General features: G+C 40.9%; 1 protein-coding gene across 1 annotated transcript; it reads left to right on the top strand.

Moving 5' to 3' along the window:
* Positions 1-24,198, top strand: LOC119654681 (dopamine N-acetyltransferase). The gene is given in 5 exon segments (XM_038060190.1): positions 1-420; positions 17,171-17,400; positions 23,224-23,296; positions 23,299-23,492; positions 23,563-24,198. Coding segments are annotated over 4 exon segments (639 nt in total). The 5' UTR covers positions 1-420; positions 17,171-17,202; the 3' UTR covers positions 23,737-24,198.
* The last annotated feature ends 60 nt before the right edge of the window (positions 24,199-24,258 follow it).

Below are 24,258 nucleotides of genomic sequence, written 5' to 3' on the forward strand. Positions count from 1 at the left end.
GAGTAACCCCTCGGAAGCGTTCGAATGGGGCCCCCTCTGGAACTATCCTAGCCTGTAGCTGGTGGCATTTAGTGAATTGGAATGTCCCAGTTTTATTCCGAATGTATTCTCTAGTAATCTTCAGTAGCTGTCGTTCGTTGGAGGCATCAACATCTCGTTTCAAGACACTCCAGATCGCGCTAACAAGTGTGTATCCTTTTTCTTGTATGTTGGTGCTGAGAAAAGGACTTGGGTGTTGTACTACAAGAAGTGGACGTTAAGTGACTACTAATTTTCTGTGTAATTGACTGTTATTAGTTTAGTCCAGTGCAGAGTTTATTCGTCCAGTTGTCTGTGGAAAACAGCTGGAATATTCGCACAAGGGAAATTCACCATTTACTACTCGCTTAAACTACACGACAATAAATTCTGTATTCTGAGGTAAGTACAGCATAGAGACAAATAGTTTATTGATTTCCGGATTTCGAATTTTAGTTTGGACAACCCAAGAGTGTGTAACTGGTGTTGGGTTCCGATATAAGCAGGAGATTTTTGGTAGTTGGAAAAATTGTTTAGAAGAGTTTGAGGGTTTAGCGCGCCATGGCCAATGGCAACAAGTGTTCAATTAAATCAATTTCAGATTGCATGAGAGACATTACTACTTTGCGTTTATTCGTGCTAATATGTTAATTATATCATGAAGTTCATGAGGAATAATGTTGCTCTTTATTAGAGTTTTTTTTTCTTCAAAGTTGAGTTTACACCAAAGGTTGCTATGAGAACGAAAAAAGTGTGAAAAGGAGAATACAAATATTTTTCCCGGCTGGAAATTTTTTCCAGTCATTTATCGAGTGACTCAAAGGCTTGCAATCTCTTAGTGCAAAAGTCGTGATGAACTGAAAAGAACTTCCTTATAATTTTAACTTCAATTCGATTTCCAAACCATTTTTGAGCTTGTGCTTTCATCCTGTAGTACGGTAACGCGGAAGGTGTTACTCCTCTCAGTTTTTTTACGGTTGTATTTCGCCAACAGAGCAATTGCATTCAATTTAGATAAGTAAGTATCACAGGACGAGTTACCCATCATAATAATTGAAATTTTGGAAATGCAGTTCCAATAGAAATTCTCGTTTATGTAATATATATTTTTTGTATCTACTTATATATATATTTTTTTTTTTTTTGGGGTAGGGTAGGTGGATGCATTTACGCACACAGTGTTGGACTCCCGATTCGGTACGTCGTCGGACTACCAACTAAACACCTCCCTATCGTCAGAGAGCTAGCCTGGAACCGTTTGTCACATTACTTCGGGCTTGTCCCCGAACGCAACGAGAAGGTCCCGAACGTAATGAGCAACACGGTTCCACCTGTCAGCAGTCCTCAGCATCTCTTCGACAATGTTGTCTGGAGAGAGATCCCCTGTGTTTAAATAGAGCTGCTGACGAACCCCATCCCACTTTCCACGAGAAAAAAAAAGTGTGGTGGGCGTCGTCTACAACTCCATTGCAAAACACACAATCCGGAGAACGCGCCTTTCCAATCTTGTACAGGTAAGACTGAAAACCTCCATGCCCACTTAAAAATTGGGTAAGGAAATAGTCAGTCTCACCATGCTTCCGATTCAGCCACGCACCTAAGTTGCCGATGTCTAGATGTCTAGAGTGTGTTGCCGTTCTTCGCGAGCAACCACCTCCCTTGGCTCATCTCCCTTGCGCTTGTATATGGCCTGACGCTCCCTAGCAAGAAGGGCAACGGGGATAACTCCCGCGATCACCATCACGGCCGGTTCAGAGACAGTGCGGTAAGCAGACGCCACCCGTAAAGCTCCCCGTCTGTATACTTGCGCGAGGCGTTTACGACATACCTCCTTTTTAAGAGCGCCAGCCCATACCTCTGCGCCGTAGAGCAGGACAGACTGCGTTGAGCTTATCAGGAGACGTCGCCTGCTAGACGTAGGACCCCCAATGTTTGCCATTAGCCTACTTAACGCCGAAACTCCAGCCGCAGCCTTGTTCGCTGCTGCTTGGATTTGCTCAGAAAAGCTCATCTTTGAGTCAAGAGAGTCAACCCGAGGTACTTTACCGCTGATTTTGACTCGATGATCAACTCGCCGAACGATATGGGACGCAGGGTTGGAATTCTCTTTTTAGTCAGGATGACTACTTCGGTTTTTTCCGGTGCAAGGTTGAAACCATGAGTAGTCATCCATCCGCTTACCCGTCGCATCAATATACGGAGTCTGCTTTGCGCGTGTTCGACAGTGCGTCCAGCAACAAGCACTGCGACATCATCTGCGTAGCCGACCAGGCGCGACTCCTCTGGCATGTCGAGTTTAAGCAGACTGTCATAGGTAGCGTTCCAGAGGTCCGGCCCTAGGATGGATCCCTGTGCTACCCCCGACGTGACCTCCATCCACCTTTGACCCTCTAGTGTTTCATAGAGCAGGGAGCGGTTCCTCAGATAGTCCCTCAAAATCCGTAAGAGATAGTTCGGCACGTTGAAGGTATTGTCTAGTGTGCCTAGAATGTCTTTCCATCTTACGGAATTGAAGGCGTTTCTGACGTCAAGCGTTACGAGGGGCACCACCCGTCGAGTTCGGCGGCTATGTGCCTCTGCTCGTCGAACGGCGTCCACGACTTGCATGACAGCATCAATTGTCGATCTCCCTGCCCTAAAACCAAACTGCCGGGGAGATAAATCTCCGGCAGCGCGTATCGCTTCAGCGAGTCTACTTCTGATGAGCTTTTCGAGCACTTTCCCAGCAGTGTCAAGCATACATAGTGGTCGGTATGAAGACGGCAATTCGGGGTCGCCTTTCCCTTTAAAGATCAGCGCAAGCCTCGCAACTTTCCAACGAGCAGGGAAAATGCCCTTCTTCAGGCAAGCGTTGAATGCGCCGAGCAGTAGGTCTGGCCGGTGTTGGAATACCAGTTTGTATACTTCTGCTGGAATATCATCGGGTCCTGGCGCCTTCTTGTTTTTCATAGAGAGGACTGCCTGTTCCAACTCTTTTATAGAGAAAAGTGGACAGTCCTCTGCGCTCTCCGCGCCGACGTCACCATCCCATACGGGGTGGGCAGGGAAGAGTGCCCCCACAATGCGGTCCATCTGCGCGGCCTTAAGTGAACAGGGTTTCCGCAGAGCCCCGATTTTTTGCGTTACCAGTTTGTAACCGAGTTCCCACGGATCCCCATTCACCTCGTCGACTAGATCTTGCCAGCAGCGAGCTTTGCTCTTGTTTATTGCGCTGCGGAGTCTCGTTTTGGCTGATTTGTACTCCATCATTATGGTACATCCCTCCTCCCAGTCGCCTAGACGTTGTGTTAAGCGGCGGAGCCTGTGACACTCCTTCCGGAGCTTTGCGATTTCCACTGTCCACCAATACATGGAAGCTTTGCCGCGCCTCGATTTCTTCCTGGGCATGGAGGCTCCGGAGACCGTCGTTATCAGGTTCATAACTGAATTTACGACAGTGTCAGCTGCGGCGCCACCGCCCCCAGGAGTACCCTCCAGCGTGGCCCCACCCGTTCCCAGAGTTTCGACAAACTTCCCGGTGTTCATCTTCGCGACGTTCCATGTACATGTAGATCGCTGGGGTGGCGCACACCGAGAGTTTGTGTCCACCACTTCGAAAGCAATGTATTGGTGGTCACTTGCGGAGAAGTCTTCCAGAACTCGCCACCCCACCACTTATATATATATGGATTTCAATTGGAAGTTATCTCTTCCCTTACCAGTTCGTGCTGCTTGGAAAAAGCGAACTCTTCGTCACTCGTAGATTTTCGTTAGTGGATGTGATGCTACTCGCTGCAGCTGGAGCACATCAGTACCAAAAATCTGATGTCTGATAAATCCATAGGCGGGGCACTCACATAGAAAATATTCCGTGTGTTCCGCTTCCTCATCACAGGATGGACACGCATCATCTTGGATAATTCCTATTCTGAACATATACCCAGCTAGTGAATTATGGCCGGTCAGAATGCCCACAATTCTTCTGCAAGTCTTCCTGCTTTTTGACAGGGTTAACTTTGCAGTATGTTTGTTTGGTTCTGACAGGAAAAGTTTGGTCTGTCTAGCAGCATTAAGGCTTCGCCACCTGTCATTATGGGAAGCTAAGGCGTCCGAGATTTAATTTCCCTCTACACCACAATGACCAGGTATCCAGAGTAAATCCACCGTATTGAATCTACATTTCTGAACGATTTTTGAAGTGATCAAAGTGATATTTAACGTCCTCAATGCAGCTTGACTATCGCTGCAGATTGCGATGCGCCTGCCCTTTAACCGCTCGTCAATCATCCAGGTTGCTGTCCTTAGCATCGCATGCACTTCAGCCTGAAAAATCGTTTTGCTCCAGAACCATTTTCTTTTTTTGAGCCATTGGTGTAGAAGACGTCAGTATATCCTGACACGCATTCTTCTGGTTTCTCCCAGTTTTCTCTTCGTTTCAAGATAACATCATATCTTCTCCCAAACAGATGTATAGGGATCTGAGAATCGGAAGGAATTGGGAAAACTAAGTGCAGTTCTCCCAATGACTCTTCCAATGCTCTGTGCTCCCCACATCCGTTGTTTTCCCATAGATCTAATCGAATTATTCTATGAGCTCCTCTCATTGCAGTACTCTGACTAAACAAATCCAAGGGCTGCGAATTGAGTAATGCATTCAGAGCTGCGCCGGATGTGGTGCACATGGCACCGGTGATACCCGGACACAAAGTTATTTGCAGTGTGGAAAGTTTACAACGAAAACTGTTTTGTTTCACCTTAACTCACCACACTACGGATGCACAAGCAAACATCAGCCTAATGATAGCAATATATATCCGCATTACTATCTCAGTCAAAACAAACACAGCCCATAAGCTGTCAGAGCTCATTTCATCTTTATCTCTACATGTTTGTTCCAAAGAAGCTGCTTGTCTGCTTGTCTCCCAGATATTTCACCTCTTTGGAGAGTTGAAGGGCTGTATCCCTCATCTTTGGAAGGCAAAGACCATTCCTTCTTTTCGTATATAATACCATTGTGGTTTTATTTGGATTTACTGAAAGTCCATGCCTGCGACACCAACTGTCAATCAAATCAACGGCGCGTTGTGTATTTCTACACACCATTACAAGATCTCGACCAACAGTTAGCACAGCCACGTCATCTGCATAATCTTGAAAGTGCATTGGCAGATTTTGCAGTTCGCATAGTAGTGAGTTGATCAGCATAATCCACAGAAGTGGCGATAGCACACTTCCTTGAGGGCAGCCTTTCGTCGCTTCCGTTGTTAGGTAGCGATCAACACCTACTTCAGCGCACTGCAGTCTATGCGTTAGCATAGCGTAGATCCACTTTATTAGAGTTTTGTCAACACCATGCGCTCTGGCGGCATCACAGGCACATAATGAAAAGCCCCTTCAATGTCCACGAACACCCACATCGCGTATTAACCCTTCAGAGTTAATCTATCTCTATCTTTGAAACCAAAGAGTGAAGAGCAGACTCAGAGGATTTTCCACGTTGATAAGCATGTTGGTTTTTCATTTAGGGAGTGCGACCTTAACGCCTTCTCGCGAATGTGACGCTCAATTAGTCTCCCCAGACATTTCAGCGAAAATGATATTAAACTGATTTTCTTGAAATTTTTGGATTTGAATAGTCATCTTCCTCAGGCTTTGGTATGAAGGCTACCTTCACCTCCTGCCAAGAGGAAGACACATAACCCAGAGCAAGACATCCTCCAAAACAATTTCTTAAAAGTTGCTGCTCTTAAGTGCTCTACACCCTCCTTTAGCATCGCTGGGTAGCGGCCATCCATGCCAGGTGCTTTGAAGTGTTCAAATGATAGTTTAAGAGCACTCGTTTTTTCATTGGTAACAACCGCTCTCGCAGTGTCCTAATTGCACTTCCTAGAAACGGTGATCTGAGAGTGAGACTTCATCTAGCACTCGCCAGTTTCTAATCAACTCCAACAACTTTGAAGTGCAGATAGTTAGGTCAATTACTTCTTACTACTTACTTGGTCCCACGAAAATGGGGGCGCACCCTACGTCCACGATCATCAGACCAGCTAAAGTGATAAAATCAAACAGCTTCTCTCATCTAGGATTGCATTTGCTACTGCCCTAACAAATATGCTGAGCGTTCGCATCACAATATATTAAAAGTTCAAGGCGACTTGATTCTGTATACACTATCAGATCCCTTAGTTTTTGCGGAGGGCACAAAGAATCATAGGGTAAGTAGAAGAGGCAACTATGACGTTTCTTCTCTTACTATTATCCTGGTATTGTAAATTGACCGCGACAAGGTCCTAGGAACAGAATTGTCTCAGCATGGTTGCCCTTAACAATTTTCACGTCAGAACGCAGGCCTTCGGTCTCGAGGATCTTTCATTGAAGAAGATCCTGGTCCCCTTGAATGGTCCAATACCACAGATTCTGTTAAAACGAACTCATGGCTCTTAAACCAGAAATATATAAGGACAGTATTGCAACTTTGCCAGCCTTGCCGCCAGTAGATAGGAAGAAAGTTTGGCATGCTGCAGGTTGATTTGACCAATTTTTAGGTTTGTAGCCATAAGTGTAGTCTAATAGAAAAACCACCGCTAACTGAAAACTCTGCTGCGTTCAGTGTGGATGTCACCGGGGCTACCAGCTTGTCCTCACCTTCCGCCGAAAGTTCCGCTTTCTTGCGTCCGATTTCTCTGGATATCGCCACACTTGGTGTTGTAGCAACGTCTATGTCCTCATTCCCAATACACTGTGGAATCAGACTCAGACCAGCAGAGAGATAATCCGGCTCGGGATGAAAATTATGAGAGAAAATTCTGAACTTGAGGAAGGTCACTTCCTTCTCCAATTCCTATTCTAAGGCTTCAATATGCTAAAAGTATTCCACATTTCCCCTTCATTATAATATATATATAATATATATATATAATATATATTGCACCTATTACTACTCCCACATATTATAGGGGTGCCATTCACCGCTTGATGAGACATAGCACATCAACCATCCCAGCGCCAAAAACCGACTGACAGCTGGTACACATAGGCCGAAGGCCTGGCCAATTCTCGTCTCCACGTATGATCATCGTGGGTCGGACCAGAGAACTTAGTTCTCTGTTAGCCTGCCGAGACATCGTGGGACAATAACAACGTCCTTGACCAAATGAATATGCATTTAAGGAAGTAGGCAAACTGAATCGGACTGCGATAAATACCAACAAAATCAAGGTCCTCAGCCTCGGATATCGTCGATCTGATCAGGTGTTCGTAATCGATCAGTTGAAACCCATGTTGCCATGTGTTGGACCCTGGAATCGGACAATGTGCAGTTGCAGAAGTCTACAAACTTTTCACCGGTGCTATTGCGGGTACCATACCTCTCCACAACATATCCGAGCGAGGTGTTGTCCTTGGCGTTCAGATCATCCATCACGACCACAATGTCACTTTTAGAAAACTTTTTCTGGTTCGTGTGTAAGAGAGTTTTAAAATCATATTGCCGCAAGAAAAGAGGCGTACTCGTCAGAAACTCGCCTTTTCGCTTCTCGTAGGCCAAGAAGGTCCGGCCTATATCGCTGGAATTCTCGCATTATTTGGAGAAAAGGATCATTGAGGGGAGCTCGATATCCTTGTCAAAGACCGTGTACACATTTCAAAAACCAATCATAAACCGTTTTCGGAAGGGAAAATTCGAAATTATTAGGTCAATCTCTATCTGAGGCTTGTTAGTTTTCGGTAGAAAAGTAGTAATGAAGATAGCTCCCAAATTTCTGTCCGTTTTAGTCGATTGTTACGACAAGGAGGGAATACTTCCAGTATATCTTTCCCAACTCACGGGGCCGTGAAATTTCGAATATTTTTTCTTTCTTTGGCCACAACTATTAGGATTTGTCATAGTTTAGGACTTTTTAGTTGAACTATTTTTTTGTCACATTATCGGAAACCTACACCATTCCACGCAAGGTTTCGCTAACATCTATGAAATCTGATGTGGTTCAGATAGAAAAAAGTATATCTACACATCAAAACAAGAGTACTTAAACGCTCACTCAATTTTCTTTAATTCATGCCTTCTTACTGATTTCCTTTCTGTAGAAGTTGCCTGTCCTCATATTTTCGTTTTCATCAGATTCATGGCTGTGGCAATAATATAAACCAGATGAGTTTTATAAAAAGATTCATGCATACTTCCTCCGACTTAGAGACCTCTGAGAGAACTTCATTTTTTCTTAGAGGTGGGTATTTGTATTTTTCTTTGACTGATTGGACTGGGAACCTTGTCCTGCATTTTTGGTGCATTTCCAGGAGTGAACGAAAGCCACTTCCATTGCAACACCCTCTGTTCTTTTGTTTAGCGCAATATCTTTTTTCACACATTTGTAGGCAATTACTATTAAACTATAAAATAGTGCCGAAGTCGAAATATATGCCCCTCACAATTGGATATAGCTTTAGGTACTTTAGGGCCCCTATCAACTAGACACAAATACATTTTAGATACATAGCATGAAATTGTCCTGTTATTTGGGTTAGAACGCTGAAACACTTAAAGTTGAATGAATCGTAAATAACTTTGCACTCAAGTATCGGAAGTACATTTTATCTCGCGGGAAGAAGGAATTTAAACTGAAAGGGACAACTTCGACTTTCTATAATTTGTTAGTAATAACAATATTTTTACCAAAGTTTCCAGTATGATGATTCCTATTAGTCTATCTTATTTCAATTTACGAATCTTGGATGAATTTAAGGGAGGTTTTTAATTTTATTTTAGCAGATATCGAAACGGAGAGTATTTTGTGGCCTAGATCAACCATGTGAACGAACCACCATGGTTTTGTTCAAATTTTGGGTCTAGTAGTTCCTTGGAATGGGACATTGAAATAATTGACCCTTTCCGGACTCCAGTACTCCTCCTCTTTGCAACGATATTAAACTAATATATTATATTATAATATTTTCGGAAAAGTACTAATCGAGACTTTCCATTTGTTACCCTCACATTACCATATTCGACAAAAGAATTTTACACACTTTTTTTACGTATATGGGATCCCCCTTAAACTCAATGTGCAGTAATGTAATTCACCATGTTGGGATTCACGAGATTTCCCACCCTATTACCAATTTTCATGTGTATCGGTGTAGTCACTTTTGAGAAAAGTACGTGTGGACAGATAGACGGACATGAACGTCCTTGGGAATTTAACGCGAGTATCTGCCGTGTGGCATAATACCACGGTCCTCTCCGGACATGGATTGATTTGGAGACCATAATCAGAGCAGAGTTTATACTGAGGGCAGGTCGGCATTCATACGGGTGGATGCGAGGCCTATCTAACACCCCCATCGGAAGGTGAGGAGTACAGCGTCCGAGTTGTCCAGGGCAACTGAAACGCTTGAGTCCACAAGGAGCTTTAACCCGCAATATGTCCTCAATTACGAAACCTTAAAAATCTAATAGCTTTCACTTGCTTTATCTGTAAACAGTTCAAAATAGATTATTTAACCTAAAGGTTTATATCCAAAGATTGTAGTTCCCGCTGGTGTGCCAGAAGGTAGTACTCTGGACTAGCCTGTTACTCATTCGCTAATTGGGAATGACGCTCGTCTGTTTATGATGAATGAAATTTACGCTTCGTGATGGAAACGTGTGCTCTACAGAGATGCTGCGGTATTTCCATAAATATTCTCATTAATGTTGGGAAAAAAACGGTTCAATATATGTTTTGATAAAGCGTAAAAGAAGCGATAAACATGTCAACACTTTGAGCAAAAACAGCGCAAGCCGAAGTTGATTAAATTCACATATACCCACTTTGGGTAGTGACAACCTCTAATTGGTGATATATGGATATTATGGACCTAAATTCTAGATTCTCCTCTAGCACTAACAAATTATTGTATGAAAGCCTCAATGGCTGGCTGGCGTTCTTTTTTTGTAGGGGGCCGCGGATGCTTACTTGTGAAGCTGCTCTTTCGGAAGGCCGAAAGCGATTATACGTTAAATGTATCGTAAAAAATCATTTACTTGCTTTCGATGCTAACCGCTTCAATTTTCCGACACACACCAATTACTGGTTCTCTGCCATTTATTTTATTTTAATGTGATGCTTTGTTGTACCCACAATTTTTATGAAGAAGAGCATTACGTTGATTAATAGCCCGAACAGCCCATGAGAAAATAAATTAAGTTTCAGTCTACACGCTGTCGTACGGAGAGTTTGAACATAGAACCCTTGGAAGAATATCTTCTCTTCGATGTGTATTCAATCAAATTTTTATTATGGCACATTTCAAGATGATTAGCTAATGCGTTATAAATTATCCACTTAAGCCCTGCAGATACTACTACATAAAAAAATTAAAAAATCATTACCATTAGCAAAAAGATTCACAGGTATCTTTTCGAATATTTTTGGTAATGAAGTACAGTTATAGTTAACAAAGAATCAGATGCCACACCCCCTGCATTCGCGGTTTACTGTCTGTTTGTCTGTCGCACCTCACTTTTTCAGAGAAACGGTTGCACTTATAGACACGAAATTCGGTAGGAAGGTTGGAACTATAAATTCCCACACATGCGGTAATTTACATTGTTACACCTTGAACTAAGGCGAGTAACGTTAATTCGTGCAAAAAGGTACAATTTTTGTAATTTTTTTAAGGACTCAGTTGAAACTTATTTATTGAAAATAATGGTACATTAAGGTATGGCATTCAAAGAATATTGTGTAAAATTTTCAAGAAAAAGTAGAATTGCGGTGCCCCTCATAGCTTGAAAAACTCAAAGTTCTTTTCATTAGATGACCGCTTTCCCCGGTAACACTGGGAGGGTTTTTCGAAGTTTTCAATTTGTCACTTTTGGGAAAACTTTGAAAATGCTTAATTTATTATTGCAAAAAAGAGGATGTTAAGAAATTTAAATTTAAATTTACAGAAATAGCGTTTCAAAATTTCGAAAGGATCGGTGCAGTAATTTTGGAGTTATGACGAGCACTGACTTTGAAAACGTGAAATTTTGACCAATGCTTTGATGAGATTTTCCAATAAGTTGGTTCGAACTCTCATTGTTGTTTCTGCGTAAAATCTCCGACACATCGCTCCATAGATAGGCTTGATGGCATCCAAGACATCCTTGGGAAGAACACTATACGTGTGTTTGAAAGAATACAATGCAATACATGGCAGTTGCAGCTTTCTGGTATTCGAAATCTCGATTAGTACTTTCCAAAATAGATATTATGATAGTTTATACATTGGTTACAAAAGGGAGAAGTGTGGGGGTCCGAAAAGGCCAATTACTTCCAGGACCCATTTTCAGAAAAAACCCAACCGAAAAATTTGAATAAAATACGCACATGGTATCTAGGCTCCGGAATGCTCTCTGTTGAGATGTCTACTCAAATAAAATTTACTACGCACCTCTCTCGAATTCATCCTATATCCGTAAAAGTTTGCATTATTATATGTAGGTTTTAATATGAAGCATTCTAGAAAGTTTGGTGGAAATCCTACTATTATTATCAACGTTTTTTTCAAAATTGCTTTTCCGTATCTAGTTACAACTGCCTAAGAGACAAAATGTCAGTACCAAATAGAAATGAATATCGGGTATATGCAACGTATATGCACTCCGAATTATATATAAATAGGCCGTCGTGGACCCAAATACTCTTGCATAAAAAGTCAACAAAACCTTTTATGTCTGAAGTATCGAGCTTTCGGTTTCCGACTTGTTTCCTTATGAGCTGCTGCAGATAGAGGGGGCATATTTCGCGTCTTTTGCTCTTCGCCTTTACATATTGGATAGCGTGACGGCTTATCGAAACTGATTTCACTCATAAATTACCTCGGATTGCAGTCCGCCTCGCCCCTGATTTTGTATAATTCACTATGCTTAAAAAGTATTTTCCCAATATAAATAATTTTTATTTTGGACATTGAGTTGCATGTTGCATAACAGAGGACCGAGGACGGAAATATTTGATGATACACTCAAGTATAGTTTGATGTTCTTGATACGATGAACAATTTTTGGTCTACAATGAATACATTTTGCCTTCCTGAAAGTCACCACTACATGGTACTCACCTTCATCGAAGGTTATTTAGGCTATATTTTCGTTTTAGCACCCACTACAACTGGCTGGGTAGTTCCAAAAGCAGTACCTGATGTTACATATAACCGATGATATCAATTAGTATAACAGCTTCTATTTAAGACTCAAGCTATCTTTTGGATAGTGGTTCATTCAACGACATATTCTGCTTCAGCATCAGCTTGTCTGTTTTTTACTCTGTTGGAAATAACCCCCTAAAGATAAATTTTGAACACCTGAGCCAATATACCTGGTGCTGTCCTACTGGCAAATTTAAATCGTACGTTTTTGTAAATTGCACCTATAATAATAATAATCGTTGGCTCAACAATCCCATGTTGGATCGGGGCCTTGAAGTGTGTTAGAGCACTTCATTCAAGACCGTAACGGTACACTAGGAGGCAATGTATCACTTATACAACTATCAACTGCTCGTCATAACAAAGTCGTCGTGACAAATGACTGTTGATTAGTGAGACATTAAATTTTGAAAATTCAATCCGAAAAATTGAATTATTGAAAATGCCTCTAAAAAATCGGACATTGAAAAATCAACCTAGACCCCGCTTAGGGCCAACTTTGTGATATTTTTTCAGATTTTTTCGGTTGAGTAGAGAATGGGTCTGCGGAAGAAATGATCTACTTTTCAGCCTTCGCACTGCTATATTTGATGAAAAATATTGTATACTCCCATTTTGCAGGTGTAGGAACCCCCGCCCCCCCTTAAATTCAATGTGGACTGATGTTGTCCACTGTGTGCATGGGGTCATAGTTTCCACTATCTCACCAGATTTCTAATGAATATGAATAACCGTTTCTCAGAAAAGTGCGTGTGACAGACGGACGGACAGACAGTAAACCTATTTTAATAAGGCTTTGTTCTACAAAAAAAAAAATTAAAAATAGCCACTTCATACATCGATTTCAAAGGGACTATATGTTAAAAATAATATTATATAATGACGCTATCATATTTCTGCCCTAGGATGGCAGCTTTCATCTGCTAACTCCACTGAAGTTTCTAGTATAATGTGTTCTTCTTCTCTTTGTCCTTCAAAACAATTTTATAATTTTAGGATAGGAGGCTTCAGATTTCGCAATTTCGCAAACTAAAAATATCTGGTAATAATTAAAATTTCCATGACGAGCGAAGTTTTACTGAGATCTTCACATCCTTAGTTACAATAGTTGTATACCAAGCTACAGTTTGTCGTCTTCAATTTTCCGCTCTGCGTGATGTCTGGTATCGTCCTTAACAAGTTGTAGTTCACCCTCTAGCTTGCTAGCTGGAATGTGTTGCATGATTCAAGCAAGAGCCCCGAGTTTAGAGTTAGATCCCGAGAATGGGCTGCTCAGTATGAAGAAAGATTTAAAATTCTCTAAGTGCTAAAGTAATGCATTTACATTCCAATTATGCTTTTCAGGACATTTGTCATTTGGCTTTTTTCAATATATTTGGTTTCTCTACGTTATAGTGTATAAATTTGTCAAACATTGTTTGTTGTTTCGTCAAATTTTTATTTAAATAAAATAGTTTTCAGTATCTAGTTACCATCGTTATTATTCTAGGTTAACATGCCTTGGTCGAGTATTCTATTTTAGCGAGTCAAACAGCAGGCGCGCTAATGAATTTGCGAGGCTCGGTTTACTTTTTTGGGAACTGCTATCCGCGGTAATTGGGCCGGTAGTTGGCCTGGCATTTTTTGCACTCGGGAAATAGGCTACTAACTTTTTTCAACGCTTCTATTTTGACCTTCATATTAGGGATTGATCAGGAGTTGTGAATTTTGTCTGGATATCATCATCACCATGTCCTGATAGCTGAGTGGTTAGACCACACGCTGTAGTACGGAAAGTCGCGGTTCAAATCTCACTGGTAGCAGTGGAATTTGTATCGTAATTTGACGTCGGATACCAGTCGACTCAGCCATGAATGAGTACCTGAGTCAAATTAGGGTAATAATCTCGGCCGAGCGCAAGGCTGACCACATTGCCTCCTATAGGGTACTATAATCTTGGTATCGTACCGTTATGGTCTTCGATGAAATGCCCTAACACACTTCAAGGCCCCGATCCACTATGGATGTTGCGCCAACGATTATTATAAGAAAACCTACTCCAAAAACATGATTTACTGGATGCCACTGTAATATATGGTGTAGTGGCTCTTCTCCAGGAAAGCAGTCCCTGTCCAGAGCATTTTCTGCAACGCTGTTACATCAGCCCTATACTGGGACAGGGTATCGGCTAGCTGCTTTGGCAGCTCCTTTCCTGTACAGGGAGGGAACATTCCATGAGAAAATGCGCAAATCGTTATTTCGTTGTTGCCGGGTTCGTCGCCAGTCATCAGTCCAGTCCGAGGCTCCTTTGTGGCTTCGTAACAAGTTGTTTTCCCGTGTAGGTGTGTGTGTGAACCCTACCCAACCCCCAACCTGGAGGGCCAATTAGTACCATTTGTCCTGTTTTTAGGCGCGGTCACGACGTGTAGACGGAGATAGAGTTTGGCACTAGAGCTATTGGTGTTGATTCACCAGTGTCTCCCAGGTTTTATGCTCCATCGTGTTTACCAATCCCGATTCATACTGGAGCCTATACTATTCTTTGTCCACCATACTTCCATACTCGGTAAAAGTTGTTAGCGATGGGAGACCATCGGTTTGCATCAGCAAATGTGAAGATCGTTCAGACATAGGCTTCCTTTTAAAGGTATTTTCTTATATGACGGTTTCCAGAAATAGATTTATAGCTTTATACTTATTTTGAAAGCAAAATATGGTAAGAGTATACTGCAACATACGCCATGTTGACGTGTATACAAAACGAAAACTTTATACACATTTTGTTCGAAAGCAAGTTTCTTAAACTATTGGGAAGCACAACCAAAATTGTGTTGAATCGATCGACCGGAAATTTTTCCATATTATTATCCACATGAAAAAAAACGAATTCTAATAAAACCTTGAAATACCCGCCATCACATAGGAAAATTCACTTAAGTTTTTACAGTGAATCAATAGATAATGTTATTGAGTTGTGCCATCACTGCATTCGTAAACATTCGGGTTTGTTATTGCGAAGCCAATGGCAAACTTAGAAATTGGACGGATAGGTTGTTGATAGCGAACGTTTTAAAAGAAGCAAGTTTGTTCCAAATTGAAATCAATTGTTACAGGAGACGAACTTTTATACATGTATTCGTATGAACCGAAACGCAAACATTAGTTTATCCGCAGAAAGCGACCATTTTCCATTTCTTTGGTTGTGTATGTCGTTTTTTCAGCTTATTTTATAATGGAAACAAGTCGGAATACCGAGAGCTCGCGCTTCGGGTATAAAGGTTTTGTGTTCATCTGCAAATCCAATATATTCCTTCATATTTTTCCAAACTACAAGACATGCCTATATATTACAGCCATAGATATTATCCTCACCCTAAACAAACAAACTCTCTATTTCCGAATACTTCCGAATATGCACGTATATAAATTGATCGTACCCATATTTCCAATTTTACTTCGTGCACAGTAGCATACATATGTACATTTATAGTACGCATATTAAATACAGCTGGTTTAATGTACAAATATATTTATCTGCATTAGACATTACCCGCAAACTTCTTTAGCACTCATATACTATATACCTACATACACACATGTCTGTTTGGAGTTATTGATATTCATATACAAATGACTAAAAAACTAAAACAAAATAATTCTTTCGGACGCCATTCATATGAACTTACTTCGTTGTGGTATTGACGAATTGATATGTGATGATAACATCATACAAATTGTAGAATGAAACTGGACCAAATTGTGCATTCCTTACACCCATACCAAATTTTGTATTTCTGGGATGGAAAGGGGGGGGGGGGGGCGGTTTACCGGGTAAATTTCTAAATGTGTAAATATACTATTATTAACTTTATTTGTACAGATACCGGAACCGGATGTATTTTGAGGGCTAGATTTCAGGGATGCAAATTTTTCGGTTGGATAGGTTCTTAGAATGAGACCTGTTACACTTTTTGAGCCCTCACTCCTTTATGTTTCACCCGAAATTAAATATAGAACCAGGTTCGAAAGTCGGTCCAGCCGTTTTCAAATAAATCGGGTGTGACAGACAGACAGACGGACAGACACCGACTCGATTCTAATAAGGTTTTTGTTTCACACAAAACCTTAAAAACAGACATTTTTTCTTTTCAAGTGCCGAATAGTGAGTTTTTATTCCTTTGTCAGACAAAAACTCACTGAGGAAGAGGAAAACTAGTCCTTGAAATGCCGGTATATGAGGAATAAAAACTATGTCCGGATAGCAGAGTGGTTAGAGCACAAGGCTATCATAGTTCAAATTTCACTGGTGGCAGTGGGATTTGTATCGTGATTTGACGTCGGATACCGGTCCACTCCGCCATGAATGAGTACCTGAGTCAAATCAGGGTAATAATCTCGGGCGAGCGCAATGCTGACCACATCGCCTCTTATAGGATACTATAATCTTGTAGTGTACTGTTATGGTCTTGAATGAAGTGCTCTAACACACTTCAAGGACCTGATCCTGGATTGTTGCGCCAACGATTATTATTTACAAACTTTGTGCCTACACTCTCTAATTTGAATGTATTGTATATTTTCGTTACTTAAAACGGCCTCCTCCTTGGTGACTTCATTAAGATCACTGAGTTTCATGGGTTATTTGTCCTCTTTCCCAGCAGCTACTTATAAGACTCTGTAGGAGGTTATATAAGTCACTTAGCGCACAAGGAGGGCTCCACATCCCCTCGATGATAACTGGGTCTAAATGGTGTAAATATAGGTTGGTCCTTCTATGTCTCGCTTAATTTCCTCTCTTTATAAATCGGAAGCTACATGTATCCATAATGAAAACCTAAATTCCTTCACTTATTAGAAAACAGGAGCTATTATTCTTGCACAAGATTGATAACATTGGCAAATCAGAATGCTCTCAGCTCCTAACCAATCTACAAATAATTAATCACTCCTGGATATAAGAAAATCCATTTAACATTAGATCTGCATGTTGTATAATAATTTTCCTCTTATCATTTCTTCCTAGGTTCGGTCCTTTCGAAGCATATCTAGAACAATATGGAATATAAGACAATAACGCCGGATCGATATTCAAATGTAATCCATCATCTGCGAGAAACGTTCTTCGTCGACGAACCCCTGAATAAGGCTGCAAAACTTTGTGTTCATGCTGAAGGTAATTATGAGCTGGAACAGCATAGTAGGTCTACGTTAGATGATAATCTAAGCATCATGGCGGTTGATGAAAACGACCAGGTAAGTCGTATTTGTTAAGTTTGTTTTTACGTTTCTAGTTCGTGTTTGTACGTGTTCAAATATATGCACAACCGACACAGAACTCCTTTCGAACATATTTCACACATAAATCCTATTTAAAATTAATTAATGGGCATTGCTTATATTGCAGTATATATTCCATATAAACTTATATTTACAAAGAAAGAGGTAGGAAACATTCCCATTAGTCGACAACAGTGAACCCAATAAAATCAACAGCATTACTAAATGAAGTCCAACTATCCATTTAGCACCTGTAATGAACATACAAAATAACAGGACGAAAGTTTACTTCTCCCGTTACAGTTTTCATATCATCTGTATCCTGAAATAAAGTCCCATCCAAAATAGTATAGGACTAGCATGACTAGTATGGATTGGAGTTTGGGATGCCAATGATTCATCAAAGTATTCTTCTTCGTTTCGGAGAAAATATACAGATATACTTTCGAAAGTCATTCTCAACCGATTAGTGGTTACCCAAGGATAACTGAGATTTCACATACCCTTTGCTTCCACTGGTATAGAAACTGCGCACTTTGGAGACTTTCATAACGAAGTGTCAGAACGTTCTCTGTATGTTTCATTTATTTATTTATTTACACATTAAATGTTATTTAACACAGTTTTTAAGCGAGCCAAATCAAAATAAAAATGTAATTAATGTGGTGGCCATGTCAGTTTCTTGTCAACCAAAGTGTAAATAGCGATCACCTTAAAAGGTATCAGATTTCGATTCCCGGAGTTGATTCACGGTAAAGAAGCATTACACGATGCTATTTGAAAATTTATAGAGGAAGCAAGTATTGTTCCCGGTTCTTTGATTTTCTGGAAACAGAATATCAAAGGTCGATAGTTAATGATAAGAAAGGCGAGAAAAATTATTTGGAAAATGAATGGAAGGGGGTACTGTTAACGCCAGCATTTTCATAATGGGAAAATTTCTGCAAACGATTTTAAAGGTAGCGTTCACTTAAAAGGAACGGCTGAATGAGCTCAAATTCCTATCCTTCTTGGTAAGCAGTTTCAATTATCAAGTGAAGCAAAAGAGGTATGAATAAGTTTGGGTTCAAAATTAAATTGGAACAAACATCTTGAGCATGTCATAAATAAGAGCGAACGGACACTTTTTGCAGAGAAAGGGGCGTAGCTAAGGCATGGATATACCAATTCGTGATAAAATGTCCATATACCATAAAGGTGGAGAAGAAGCTGCGTCTGTCTTAGCATTTCGAGTACCATGACGAGCATATCCACTCTCTAGAGATATTGCTGCAATGGGCTCCTCGCGTTCGAAAATAACTATATGTTTTCTTTACTTCAAAATAGTAGTTTCACCTGCCCAATTACTATAACCGTTGGAAAAACTAATTCGAAACACTCATTTAATAATTATAATGAATTTAAAATCGAACTCTCACAAAGCGGAAAGAAAAACGCGGTAATTGGCTGACACTTGATGTAACGTCACTCAGCGAATTATGAACACCAAGAAACTGTTGATATATGTAATTGCCTTTTAAACTGTGAAATAAATTATGCTTCAAAGCCTCTCCTCACCTTCACCTCTGTTTCAAAATATGCTTACAATTCTGCGCGGCATACTCTGAACACCTCCACCTCCTTTGTAAGCTAAATAATGACGAAATCAATACCAGGGACCGTCTGGTTGTGGATAAAATCCGGCAGGTTGCGGTGGGCGGGTCACTTAAGTCTATTAGGGCAATATCTATGCTAGAAAAAAAGATGAGGCAGACCCTGCCCAAGATGGAGCGATAGCGTAGATGAGGATGTCAGACACCTTTTAGGGATATCGAATTGGTGGACCTCCTTATTAATGCTGGCCTAGACCCAATACCAGTTGTTACGCCGTTGATAATAATCATGATACTCTGAACACAAGATTCAATGCATTACGAGATAAGTAAATTGGCTAGGCATACTTTGCGAATATTTTGTGTTAAAACTTGCTTCGTAGGGTTTTGTTTTTCATAAATCTTTTATTTTAAAACACTCCGACCATTTTCAATTGGATTGCTATCAAGAGGCTCGGATGGCTAAGGAAGAGCGACGATGTTTCAACTGGACAAAAACACTTTGATAGATTTCGCGACATGGCAGGGTGCATTGCATAAAAATTGTGGAATCCCCATTCCTTCCTTGTTAGCACTGATGAAGGGAACAAGTGGTTCCCGAAATATCGATATTTGCAAGAATAAACATTCACACCAACGAAAAAGAAACAACAAGTTTTTATTATTTCAAACTTGCATTCATTGTTTAAATGGCAGAAGACATGGTGTATGATTTTCAAATATTGTTGCTGGTTTCTGCTGCCTTAGACAAAGTGCAAGGGTCTCGAACTTTTGTTCTATGAGAATGCCACATTACTCGGTGTGCGGCATTTTTCCGTTCCGTAGCTACCTTACATTTTTCTTCAAACCAGCCGCTCCGAGTTTTTTTTTTGCAACTGGGGCCAAGTATGTTTGTGGCCGCATCCATGATAACGTTCTTCAGGTGATTGTGAAGATAATTGGTTGATGCTTCAACTCAAGGACATCTGTTAGCTGCGGTTATTGCGGAATCCATTTCCCTCTTATAGGTGCTGCGAAGGACTATGTTGTGAATGGCTTCAGTGTTCGCTCTCACCTGATTATCAGAAGGGATTGTAGGTGGTGTTGTAATTCGAGTCCGGAGCACTATGCCAACAAGATGGTGATCCGAATCTATATTGGCCCTCCTATATGTTCTTACATTTATCAAACCTGAGAGGTCAATTTGGTTGAAAATGATCCCGTTTGGAGAGGCCCACGTATGTTTGTGGACTGCTTTCCGCGGAAACCAGGTACTTCCAACAACCATTTCGTGCGGTACTGCTAACTGAGTAATCCGTTATCATTGGTATGTAAGCTATGGCAGCTGACGTATCGCCTGAATACGGACTCTGTCCCCTACTTGACTGTTGAAATCTCCAAGTATGATTTTGATATCATACTTGGGGTAGGCTTCGAGGGTTCGTTCAACTGCCTTGTAGAAGGTATCTTTGTCCGACTCTGTAGTCTCCTCTGTAGGAGCGTGAACGTTTATGAGGTTTATATTTCTAAATTTGCCTCGCGAACGCAGAGGGCACAGCCTTTCGCTTATATTTTCAAAGGCGATAACAACGGGTTCAATTTTTTGGCTGACTAAGAAGCCTACTTCGAGCATATGGTTTACTGGACGGCCGCTATAATATATGGTGTAGTGGCTTTTCTTCAGGAAACCGGTGCCTGTCCAATGCTGTTACATCAGCCCTATATTGGGATAGGGTATCGGCTAGTTCTGTGTAGAAGGAGCGCGAGTTCCATAAGAAAATGCGCAAATCGTTATTCCTTCGTCGGTACCGGGTTCGTCGTTGTAAGATCCATCCTGTCCGAGGCTCCTTCTATGGCTTCGTAACGTTGGTTTTCCGTGTCGGGTTGTCAGCCCTACCCAACCCCCAACCTGGAGGACCAGTTGGTACAAGTTGTCCCGTTTTTAGGCGCGGGAGACTCGCCTTCATTCTTCTTCGTCTGCAGATTTTCGTTAAGAAAGCGCTCCCAGCGGTGACTATGTGGAGGTGGAGGTTGGTAGTAGAGCTGTAGTAGCTGTAGTAGAGCTGTTGGTGTTAGTACAGCAGACGTTTCTCAGGTTCTATGCTCCATCGTGTGTACCAATCCACGTTTCGCCCTGGGACCTATACTACCCTTTGACCACCCTCAGAATATTCGCTTTTTCCAACTCGAGCGAGAATTCTAGGAATAAACCGAACATTCTGAGCCTAAGCGAAGAAAGATGGTGGGATTCTGGAGAGTACTCCTCTCCTTTTCGTGGTAATGTGCTTTTGTATTCTGCAAATGTTAGCAGATGCGAGTCCGGTGTCGGGTTTTTTTCTAACGGCTCTCGCAAAGTGGGCTCTCTTGACTTGGGAACCGGTTTCTGACAGGATTCTGATTGCATGATTCCGATTCTGGTAAATGAGCATCACAATTGTACAGTGCTTCCGATATAGTGGAGAAGGATGCTTTCTACGAGCGATTACACGCAGTTCAGAGGTGGCTTCCTGAGTGACACTATGATCGTAATGGGTGATCTGAATGCCAAAGTCGGTGGGAGGTTCCTAACCGTATCACATCCGGTGAGGTTCCTCCTCTTGTAGATGATGTGATTAATCACCGTAACATGCGGATACCGACTGTTCTTTCAACCACCATTTCGGCCATGAATACACTCAAACGAAGTAAAGCCGCTGGGTTTGACGATCTTCCCGCAGGGTTATTTATCGCCGCACCTGTAGTTACTACAGACCGTCTGCTTCCACTTGCACGAAAATCTTGGGAATCCGAGACCTTTCCCAGAGAATGGAAAAAGAGGATGATCGTTAGGATTCGACAGAAGGGCACCCGTTTTGACTATTATCAGACCGACATATGATGCTGTAAAATATCGCGTGCTGCATCGTAGTAAAATCGCATGAGGATTTTGAGGTCCAAGCGGAGTCTTGTTAGCGCTGACGTTCTTCATGCTGTCTTGCCCGGAGGACGTGGAGGAGTTTAACGGACTATGACATTTTTCCTCAAACATCTCAACTACGCTAACGGGGGGTGAATCATAAGTCTTTACTAAATGACACCGGGATGGACGGGTTATTTGCCCGCAAATATTTGTGTGGGAATGATCGTCCAAAGCGTTATTTTGGATGTTTTTCCCAAACAACGACGACGATTTAGTCGGTCAACTTTTCCAACAGATTTAACATACTGCTGTTCATCTAGACTAGGAGCTGGCTTGTGTATGTACGGTTTGATATCTTTCTTCCCATATTTATATCTCCTTATGTTACAGCTGATGTGCTGCGGGTCCCTGGCTGCTGCCATCTGCATTAAGCCGAACATGCACGCTTACTAAAACCAATGTAACTTTCCTATTTTTCCGAATTTCTTTATAATAATAAGACATGATTTATGAAAGTATGTATATGCATTGCAAACAGGAAGAAATATATTTCTCAAAAATGTTGGACAGTACTAGTCCCAACAAGAGAATTCCTGTACTACTGACTTCCTCAATTAGATAAAGTGAGCATTCTTTGGAGTCGAGCGACACCATCATCGAATAGCGTTTGCATATTCTGGAATCTAATTATTAATCATTGATGAAAACAGAAGGTTTTCGCCAAAAATCAGTCAGTACCTCCGAGGTATGGTAGCAGTTTTTTGCCACATAATAAGATTCGAAATTTGCAGGTTTCTAACCCACAAATCTCCACCCCTCTTAGTCGCCTTTTATCACAAGTAGGGAACACTTTGAATGAATACTCAATCCCCAGCTCACAGGGGAGTCACTATCTTAGTAATGGGCCAACTTCCCGCTTAACAGTAGATACTATTATTCCGAATAAAGTTTACCATACCTACCCTTCTCCCTTAGACGTCTAAGGCTACATTGCCTTCCACAGTATAATGACTTCATCCTCCCCCATTTTCAAACGGACTTGAGATCGTTTATTACGCTTCTCCCAGGTCGGGTGTGGGGCACTGTTTGATGAGTTGCCTCTCAGTGAAACCATTGTCAATTTGTAAATGTAAAAATATATGCTTCGTCCAAACGAGGGCTCCTGTATCAAAACTGTGGAAAAGCTTTCTTCCTTTTTGGTTTTCCCTCATTCCCTCCACCTTGTAAGCGTAAGTTTCATTTTTCTAAGCTGCGCGAACTAGTATTTCTCTCGTATTTTGCCAAATGGCTAAATTCCACAAACTATTTAATCCAACGTTTACTTTTCAGATAGCGGGGGTCATACTGAACGGGATAGTTAGCGAGGGTGACATCGAAAAATCACGAGAAAAGCTAAAAACTGCCCAGACGAAAGTTTCAAGAAAATATTCAAGCTTCTGTACGACGCGAACCAACAAAAGGATCTATTTGCGTATTTTAAAGTTGATAAAATTTTCGATTCGCGTATATTGTCCGTTGACTCAAAATATAGAGGCAAAGGTATTGCCAAGGAGCTAATGAAGCGAACAGAAGATTTAGCTAGGGACAATGGCTTCTCTGTAAGTACAAACCATAGTATTCAATTATTAGCTATAGCTTTGGCTTACGCTACTTTTGTATTCTTTGCAGATAATAAAAGGCGACGCCACTGGTATTTTTTCTCAAAAGATATTGCGAGGGTTAGGATTTGAAAAAGTTTCCGAAATCGTTTACGACGAATATGTTGATGAAGACGGAAAGCCGATCCTGGAAGTAGAAGCGCCTCATAAGAGCTTGAAAGTTATGTACAAAAGATTGAACTAATTAGTTGAAATTTTATTGTTCGAATGGACCAAATAGATAATAATAATTTAAGATAATAAAGTGGAAAATCAAAATAATTTATTGACATAAAACTATAATTGGGCTCAAAAAATGGTTACCTAACGTCGGTGGACTTGGATGTCGTCTTATTGTAGAGTATTTTCAAGCGCACCTTACTAGAGCGAAGAAATTACCTTCGTGTATCTTGTAAAGTGTAATATTAAAAAACTAAAGAAAAACTTGAAACATTTTGCGATTTTTTAGCATTTATCAACTATTTTTTCTAAACACTTACAAATTGAATGAAGGATTTTGTATTGTATGGTTTTTGACCTCATATTGGTTAGTGGAAACGATTTTGCTACGCATGTACGTACATTACTTTAGTATTCAATTGTTGTGAAAAAATCAGTTGTTGATTGATTAAAAATAAAAGGTGGAAATTAGTCAGTTTATTATCTTCAAGAAATGGAATATTTTAAAGAGAGACAAGTTTAATGGATAAGAGTTCCAAATGCGCTA

The sequence above is a fragment of the Hermetia illucens genome, chromosome 4, assembly GCF_905115235.1.
Source record: "Hermetia illucens chromosome 4, iHerIll2.2.curated.20191125, whole genome shotgun sequence".
Lineage (NCBI taxonomy): Eukaryota > Metazoa > Arthropoda > Insecta > Diptera > Stratiomyidae > Hermetia > Hermetia illucens.